Source organism: Hydra viridissima, unplaced genomic scaffold, assembly GCF_058129835.1.
Source record: "Hydra viridissima isolate aposymbiotic clone 2 unplaced genomic scaffold, HvirCarnegie_v1 scaffold_13, whole genome shotgun sequence".
Classification (NCBI taxonomy): Eukaryota; Metazoa; Cnidaria; class Hydrozoa; order Anthoathecata; family Hydridae; genus Hydra; species Hydra viridissima.
Window position 1 is genome coordinate 8,594,940 of NW_028324312.1, and position 9,936 is coordinate 8,604,875.

Here is a 9,936-nt window from a genome sequence, read left to right on the forward strand (position 1 = left end):
TTAGGGATATAAAAAATACATTTTTATTACTTATTATTCAGTCTTCAGTTGTCTTTTGTTACATTAAGATGACCTTCGACATCATAACCAATATTATTTGCAATTGAAAACATGCAACGGTTTCACATTAGTTCTGTTTATTCATGTGATTATTCATGCGCCTACACTTGCATTGCAGTTCCTGCTTTTTGTTTAACAATTTTGCGCCCCTATAGATGGCAATTTCTATTTTTTTTTTTTTTGTATTTTTTTTTTTTTCATTTAAGCATAGGTTGTATCTTCTTGCGGTCGGTTGGTAAGGCGCACTATACGTCGCTCTGATAGAATTTTTTAACAAAGCATTAATTATGAGATATTGTTTGTTTAAATATTTACAAAAAATTTCCGGTTCTTTTTATAACCGGTTTTTTTAGTCGATTCATCCGGACTAATTCGATTTTTGATTAAAAAGATAGACGGTTATTGATATTTTAAAATCTAAGTCTGATATCTTAGTTTACTCTTTTTAGGGGTTTCAGGCAATTTTTATCTCTTACTTATGTATGTCATACGTAGAATGAAAACAGTTCTTGTTACTCGTTTGATTCTTTCAGCTAAAATGAAGAAGTTGATCATAGAAGCAAGTACATCTTAGATAATTGTAACTGCATCGTCATCATATGAAAATGGTCCAGGAAACAATGCAGACAAGGGACGGTTGAATGCTATGATAGTAGACTGGAAAAGACATAATAATAGTTTGTTTTTGGTTTCATTTTCTCTGATTCATATATTTTATGCTAAAAAGTGGCACTTATGTATGTATGTATGTTATTTTTTGTTTAACATGAAAATATAAGCATTTTATTGTAAATAAAAACAAGATTAAAACTCCAGAAGTTCCATTCCCTTCAGTTGCAGAGAATGAAGGTTCTGATGCGAAAATAGGTTTTTTAACAATATGTGGCTATGAAAACAACCTTTTTTTAAAAAGTTGCTTATCAATTACAGCTGCATGGTTTAACGATACTTCCATGATTTTTTTTCTTAACACGAACCATTACACTTTGACTTTCTAAAATTATTTACCAACAAACATTTGAATTTAAAAAAGTTTTATTATTATAATAAATAGTTTAAGGCATAAACTATTTAATATAGAAATAATCTAAGAAATAGTTGACATAATTTGTTCCTCAAACGTAAAAGTTTGGGATTCTTTTGTTTCAACTTTTCTGACAATTAGTTTTTTTTCTTTTCTTTTACAAGCATAAAAAAAAGCATACTGTGTTGATTATGTGAAAAGACCTCAGAAATATCAGATTGGTTACCGCCAATACCTTGTCTAAAATGTATCATTAATAAAATTGAACGATACCATTAAATATCTAAGTTTGAAGAAACTCATGGCTTTCCCCAATATTTACCTTACGAACATTTATCAGCTGAATCTTCTTGCAGTATAGCTTTTATACTTCTTGCATTTTGCTCCTCTTGCAGTACAAGTGCATGTCAAATGTCATAAATAAATAATTAGCTGTATTCCTAGCATTTTTGGCAAAAGAAGTTAAACGTGCATGAACTACTGGTGCAGTTTTGTTGGCTTTGTTCCTGGCTTTAATGGCACTCTCAGACAAAGAACCTATTGGATACTTAGAATATTTAATAAAAGAAACACCATGAACTACCATTCTATGCACAGACTGTGACATTGAAATGGCTTTTAAAAACTGATTGTTAGAAATGAAACCAAACAGACGTTCAGGTTTCTGCTTGAAAATTTCCTCATCGGGTCTTGTGATTGAATAAATGCTGGAATTTTTTTTTTTGTTTTCAATATATTCTTGGCCGTGTTTTTCTTTGGAATTTTTCTTCCTTGTTTCACTGCTGGAAGTTTGCAAACAGTTTGAAAGATAAATTGAAGACCCACTCCATACTGCATATCCACAAGTGAAGACTGCAAATTCCAAGTTTCAATATTCTCTTGTCTACATTTTTATCTTTATTCCAAATGGTTTCCAAATTAAACTCCTTAGGGCTTGCTTGATATACATGACAGTATGAGGTGCTATATTTTTTTTAAGCATTTTTGATACCACAGCATTAAGTGTTTTACCACCAATTATTGTGGTATAAATAGTTGAAAAACTATTTATACCACAACGAGAATTTATAATACAGCATTATTTTGTGCAATAAACTTAGACTGCAATTATTTGGCACAGGCTTTAAAATTTTTTCTTAAGAATATATGCCTTGGGGGATATGCATATGCTAAAAGTGGAAAAGAGTGAATGTAGCCATTTCGATAATTTATAAAAACCATCCCTAGGAAAAACTGAATCAAATAAAAACTTTACATATGTCACCGAACTATGGAGTTTTCTACAAAGAATTTAGCCAGTTTATGGATGAAACTCACAGTACTAAAAAAGATTTTAAAGCATGAGGTCGTCTTAATATTTTGTGCATGGCAGTAAAGTTAATTAGCAGTAGCCTATATTTTATTCAAAAAAAACGAGGCGACCTCTGTTACCACATGCTCAAATCAATCAATGTTTAAAAATCAAAAAACAGCAAAAAAATACAATTTAAAAACCTTTTTTTTTGAATTTCTAGTTTTACATTCAATTAAATACATGATTATTTTATTTTTCGCATAAAACTAATATAGAAACTTAGCACTTAACATATACTTTGAAAGGATTTTAACAAAAATGCGAGTTTTTTAAAACCTTGAAAAAAAATCCTTTAAATATCAAAAGTTTAAAAAAACAAAAAATTTTTTTTATTTTTTATTTTAACAGATAATTAAAAACTGAATGCAAAAAATAAAAAAAATTTAAAAGTTTAAATATGAAAAAATTTCCAAAAAAACACTAAAAAAAACACTAAAAAATATGTACAAAATCCTATTTTCGCTAAGCGATCCATGGTGCGGTGTTGAATTTAAACGGTTTTTCAACAAACATTTTTGTTATATTATCATTTTTCAAAACAAGAACTACTTTGAAATAAACTTCATTTATATAAAAACATAGTGAAAAAATTTCACTGAACAATTCAATTCGTTAGATTTTTAAAACATATAAGTTAAAGAATTTAATTGACAAAAGAGACTATTACTAACAAGCTCAGTAAATATTAATTGTTTTTGATAATAGAACCATAGGCACCATTTAGTAGATGTCACTTACTTGCTTTTGCCAAGCAGAGTGCAATATGTAAAATAGAGTAGACTGAGATCACAAATCATATTTGTAGTTCCTAAAAATTTTTTCCGTAAATGTTAAAAATTTGAAATAAATAAAAAAGAAGTCCTTTTATTTATATAATGACCAACAACTTCAAATAATGGCCGAAAAAATCTTCGTTTATTATCTATATGGCAGAATAACAATATCTTTGCTAAAAAATCTTCACTGATCATGTAAAATGAGAAGCTAGACTAGTATTCCCATAAAATCGCTAATTGCTTTGCCTCCAGCAAATTATGTAGTCAAAAATCAGAATGAAAGAAAAATTCAGTTGAGGCACAAAAAGTAGAAAATCAAGGAATCAATTCTCTTGCTTTTGATGAAAAGACTAAATGCGTTCAATGCAAGCAGGATTTACTAGCCAAAAAAAGAACATTATATGTGTATATACATACATTATATGCGTATATACATATATATATATATATATGTATATATACATGTGTATATACATATATATATATATATATGTATATATGTATATATACATACATTATATGTGTATATATATATATAAAGTAAAATTTATTTTGAAAATAAGAGAGTTAATGATCAAGGGAGATATACTTCTTTCAATAGTTTTCTATTTACTTCAAGTGATCCTTAAGGTCAGGGAAAACATGAAGGAAGTTTATGTTAATCATTGCTTATATTTAGTTGTAGTTTTGTATTCAAAAGTTATTTTGTTGATCTGTCTATTGAACACTTAAAAGCATAATAATCAAAATAAAAATTTTGTCTTTTTGCATTTCCATTTACGCTGCAGTTGTTTTTAAAGAGCAACCGATGTGTAAACTAAAATCCGCTGAACCCTTTAATCGTTCAACCGGTTATTTACGTTTGAAGCTGAAGTTTTTTTTTTAGTATAAAAGTCTACTCGATCTCAGTAGCTTAGTAGCATTTACTTTCAATTTCTAGTTAAGATTTGATTTATTATTCGCAGGTAAAAAAAAATGCTTTCGAAACATTCAGTTAAATTATTTGAAACGACGTGTTCTCTTATGAAAATTGTAAAACATACAGATATTTTTACAAAAACAGTTTTAGCAATAATTTTTCAAAGCTCAAAAAATATAAATACAAGTTTTAAGAAATATATATTTAGACTGAAAGAGTCGTACAATCCAAAAAACGGCTACCAGCCCTCAAAAATTGACTAAAAACTTGAAGGGAAACAATTCCTTAGGATTTAAAAAAAATTTACTATGATTTAAGTTTTTTGTTAAAAAGCCAAACACAAAATGGCCTAAAGCTTATTAGTTCCCACCCTCAATCAATTAATTGTAGCAAAACTTAAATTCGTAACTTTAAAATGACATAAAAACTTTAAACTGCATTTTATTCAAAATGGGAGAAGTTTTTACTTCAAGGTGCAATTTTATTCTCTCATAAACCAGATTAAAGTTCATCGACAGACTTCAAATTTCGAAACCAAAAATAAAACTTTGACTCTTGAAAGTAATTTTACGACAAATGCAGAAATCGATTTAAAAACAAAACAAATAAACAACAACAACAAAGTAGAAGCGAATAATGATTACAACGTAATAACGAACGAGCACTCTGAAAACAAGCCTTAGCAAGATTTTTGTTCACAATAAAAATGCTACAAACATTGAACCATTAAGGGCATTTAGATAAACAATAACCGCTGTTTAATGCGTTTTCCTAACGTTGTTAAGAACTCCTTATTAATTTTAATGACCTTCTTAGTGCAAATGTAGACTGAGAGCAGCATGAAACCTTTTGACGATCGGCAACACGTAAAAAGAAGTGAAACTACTGTATTGAATGTCCTCTCACCGTCCGACAAAGTTTCTTTTGAAATTTGAATAAAGCCAAGGATCTCAGTTATGCCAAATATAAAGGTTAGCTTCAAAGCAATCATCACAATATTGACGTTCGAAGCTCTTTCTTCGCCCAACACTTTTTTGTTTGCTTCATTCACCTTCCATATTTTATACGTTGTGAAAGACAAGCAAAAAACGGCCGAAAGCAAAATAACGGACACTGGTAAAATGTAAAACAATATTTTTGCTTTGCGACCCAACATCCAACAGTACCCATTTTCACCGTACCCAACAAACATCGTTCCAGTGACATCCAGTCCTACTGCTATAGCTACAATAGTGGTTGGTAATAATACAGAAAAAAAGAGGCCACCCAACAGGATGCGATGGTTTGACTTTCTTTGAACATATGTCGCAAACTTCATAGTAAAGTCTAACCCCATATAAAAAACCCAGTGATACACTGCTAGTAAACTCCAATGTAACAAAATGGACGAATATCTGCACAGCGACACCATTTTAGTGGCGTGCGAGTTAACTAAGAAGGTAATATCAGAAAGCAATAAAAAAACGCAAAGCACTGTTGAGTTAACGTTTGATTGAAGTCTCAGTTCCTTAAAGTAATTGTAAGTTATTAGAATGAGCAAGTAACAGGCGATGCTGATTGAAGTTCCGACTGTAGAGATAAAGTACTCTGCATCGCTCATAAGTTTAGGCTTAATGGATTTTGCAAATGCAGATTTGCATACTCCTACACCTCGGATGGTTGGTTCGTACTGTTCGACGACAAATTTATAATACTTGTTTAAGTATCTGTATATTACTGATTGATTTGTGTCTAGAGAATAGTTGGTGGGTAGCCTCTGCAGCACACAACTTGATTGCAAATGATACCGCCTGCATGTAACTATTTTTTTTACTGCTTTACTACCATTGATTTTAATCCATAAAGCAAGATCTTTTCTTTCGATTGTTTTATTCGCCATAATAAAGTCGCAAGTATTAGAGAAATTTCCGTCAAATAAAGATAGCTCTTCAGGCTGCGTACACAGTTTGTTGTTGTTAAAACTTCTTGAAATGTCAAAGCCGTATAACTCTGTAATTCTTTGGGTATAGACCGAGGTAATGAAAAGCGACCGAGATTCAAACAAGCTCATGTTTGCTCTTAGAACAGACTGCAACATTTCAATGCTAGCGAACTCGTTCATTTGATACAAGACAGCATTCTCCTTTGATAAGTTTTGATGAGAAAACTTTTGAGAACTGTTTTTCAAATAAACCAAAACTTCATCTGTTTCTTCAATACTTTCCCAGCCGTTGACCAGTAGAAATAAACCCGCTCTGTGGCTAAGACAGTCTTCGAAACTGGGTCTCTCGATATAGATCGGAAAGTATTCTTCCATAGATTTAAAACATTGCGAATCTTTTGAACTGTATCCGAAGCAACAAGTGATAGGTTCACAGCTCAACGTGACAATGTCGTATGATAGTCCTGTGCCGCAGCGGTCATCATTGACCTTTTCAGCAAAATCTGTAGTGAAGTACCATGATTTATTTTGGAATTTTTTCAAATCCGGAGCAACCAATGTTAGATTATTCCTCAAGTTGTAGTATTTGGGTTTAACCTTTAGAACATTCTTCTTCGCATTACTGATCGCATTCGTTAAAGAGTGATCAGTTTCTGATTTCAGTTGATTTTCTATTTCTAACAAAGACCTGCAAAAAATAAAATCATCCACTTTGCTAATATTTTCGTCTAAATTACTAATATTTTTATGCTTAGATTTATAATAATTGTAGTTTTTATTGTTCGAGAACCTTCCAGAATATGTTTTGCATATATCGTAATACGGGTTAGTCTTTTGACATGAGTCAACATCTATGCGTTTCTGATTAATGCAACTGGATATGTAATTATTATTTTCATTGTCCCTTATAATGGAAATTGTACAATTCTGGTGATGATCAAGAATATCTTTCATTTTTTTGTAGTAGTCTGTTGATGGTGTTGGTTTTGTTGTTTTAAAATAGATTGATGCTGTAGTTATGTTTAGAGTGATTGTTATGTTGTTTTCGGTTTTGCTATCACAAACGAATGAGAGACTCATGGCTTGAGAGCTTGCGAAGTTACAACGTGCGCAAGCTTCATTTCTATACAAAGTTTTATCGTATCCCATTACAGGAACGTTTTCCGCATGGATTTGGATGCTGTTGTTTAAACACCTTCGTACATCTTCAACATCAGCACCTTCCTTACATGAACGCACCATCCAGAGCTTCTCGCTAGTGTGACTCGAGTCAACACCGAAAAATATGATTCTTTCGCATGCTTTTACTTTATACGACTTTGAAACACTTATGAACATATCTAGATATTCTTTTAAAGGAAGGGGTTGAGTTACATTCCAAAGCTTATCAATGCAACACGTACGCGAAATAAAACAGTGGTCGTCGCAATCGCAACATTTGTAAGATTCATCATGCTGCTGGCAAAGGTAATGGTTTGCGTTGCTAAGGTTGGTGCCATTTAAGTACTGATTCAGAGGAAACAACTTGAGCTCTTGAGAGAGGAATACTTTAAAGGCAAATACCTGATGTAGGATAACAGTAGTTAGAAACATATTAGCTGATAAATTGAATTACGTCGAAGTTTTGTTTGTTTTTAATCTTGAAAATAAGACAGCTGTTCAGCGTTAAATCGAAAAGCACGTAAATATTACGTTTTATTGTTTTTGTTCAAATTTAATTTTTCAATGTTGTATAAAAACGAAAGAATCTGAAAACCGTAAATTTTGAATTTATTACATTTAACTCTATTTTAATTATTATTTTCTATTTAGTTTCTATTTCTACCGAATTTTATTCGACTTTCAACGAAGTTTAGTTTACAATAGATATTTTGTCTTTTTTTTTTTTTTCGAACGTTTTGAAAGAATAATAACCTTGAAAGATATTTTTAAGGCTGGAGTTACATCAGAAAGCGTCGGAATATAAAAAGATTTTTTGAAGAGACTTTCGCAAAGTTTTTCGCAAAGGTTTCCCCAAATATTACAAAAAAACACGAAAAATCAAACAAAACAAAAAACAATTTTTTATAACTTAAAAAGACATTTTACGCCAATAGTTCTCGCAATTATTATTGCTCCATTTTCTTTTATGAAAACTTTTTTTTATGTAGAAGATCGGCGAAGGTGATTGTTTATCGAGCTTCAAATATATATATTCAGTAGAGAAAATCCTTACGTTCCAATGTGACATGTTTAAATCTTCGATCAAACACTCGCAAAAAACGATTTAAGTCAAATCATTCTAAAAATTTACAGTTAAAATACCAGCTACATTTTTCTCAGCTGCCCAAACCAATGATATATATATATATATATAGATATATATATTGATATATATATATATAGATATATATATATTAGGATGTTTTAAAGTAAGTCAAGTCTGAAAAAAAAAAGAGCGCTAGCTTATCATCTGCCCACACCATGATTTAGTGCTAAGAATTTTATTTTTTATTTTTGAAAATCCTAAGGGTCCCTCCAGGGGGTAAAAGGGGCAGTTTTTTAGCGTTTTGTACCATTTTTAAAAGAGTTTGGAGGATGTCTTCACATTAAAATTTTCAAATTATTTTTTCTTATTTCTGTTTGTAAAGACCTAGTTAATCTAAATAAAACGGACGCTATTTTCAAAAAAAAAAAAAAAATTCTAAAAACTGTTTTAAAAATCCCGAAAATCCATAAATATATCACAAAAACAAATATTTTTACGCTGTACTTATTTATATTTTTTTTAATAAAATTTTTAATCTTTTTAGTAAATAATATGTTTTATTAAAATATATGTTATATAAAACTTCGTTTTTCAGATTAAAAACAAAAAAATTATCAAAATGCCACCGAAAAAAAAGTTACGAATAATAGATTGGATGAAATAATTTTAGTTAAAAAATTTATTATAAAACTTCCAGCAAAGAAATTTGCAACTGCTAAAGAGGTAATTTAATGTTATCTCTTTCTACGAATATTAAAATGTGAAGCAAAATTGAAGTGCTTAGTAGGTTGTCCTAACTATAGTTCCTCTTTCATACCTAACTGCCCAGTTTATCAGTCTGACTACTGCATACTATCTAAACTAATGGATCCTTGGATACATAGTGGATTTAAAGTGCTTACAATACAAAAGCTAAGGTAAGTTTTATCATTGAACTCTAAATCAATTTAATCTATAAACATTTATACAAGCAAATATTATTTTTTAAAGGAATAAACTTTAGAAATTGTTAAAGGAGTGGATGAAATTAAAAGATAAAAGAAAAAGAACAAATCTTGCAGAAGTAAAACAAAGACATTTATTTGAAGAAATGAAGAAATGAAGAAATGAATAAAGTGTTTTGGATTGGAAAATATCCTCATGTTATGTTTGAGGAAATATTAAAAGATAAAATGAGAAAAGTGAAAGATAAGGAAGAAGATACTGTTTTCTTAAAAGACCAGCTTTGGGAAAGGAAAGAAAGTCTTGGAGGAAAAGATAAAAGATATGAGCATTCTGTAAAAGAAGCAAATCTAATTTAGAAAAAGAGCTATCTGCAGAGTTAGATTAAAATGGTATAGAAAATCTAAGTTCTTCTATTTATACTAGCGACGTTTTAGACCTGGAAACAGATATCGACTTTGATTTTAACGAGATTCCTAACACTCAAAATTCTGTTCTTCTTCCTAAAAATATACTTCAGACTACCGCTCATACACCAGTGGGAGAGGTTATAAAATCCCACCAACATACAGCTTTGATTAGTAGTGTTATTGTCATGGCTGGTGGTTTTGTAGCAAACTTTAAGTGCTCTAAATCAACATCTTACAGAGCAGCAGAGAACTTAATATCTGCGGGAGCAACAGAAATAAGGG

At 30.3% G+C, this 9,936-nt stretch overlaps 1 protein-coding gene across 1 annotated transcript; it reads right to left on the reverse strand.

The window, feature by feature from the left end:
* Positions 1–3,917: 3,917 nt before the first annotated feature.
* Positions 3,918–7,724, reverse strand: LOC149880322 (uncharacterized). Its single transcript, XM_090070844.1, has one exon. The coding sequence runs from the start codon at positions 7,645–7,647 to the stop codon at positions 4,870–4,872; it is 2,778 nt and encodes a 925-aa protein (XP_089926970.1). The 5' UTR covers positions 7,648–7,724; the 3' UTR covers positions 3,918–4,869.
* Between the last annotated feature and the right edge of the window lie 2,212 nt (positions 7,725–9,936).

What these genes read in the sequence shown, in the direction of transcription:
- LOC149880322 (XM_090070844.1), bottom strand. Translation starts at nt 7,647, where the DNA reads ATGTTTCTAACTACTGTTATCCTACATCAGGTATTTGCCTTTAAAGTA.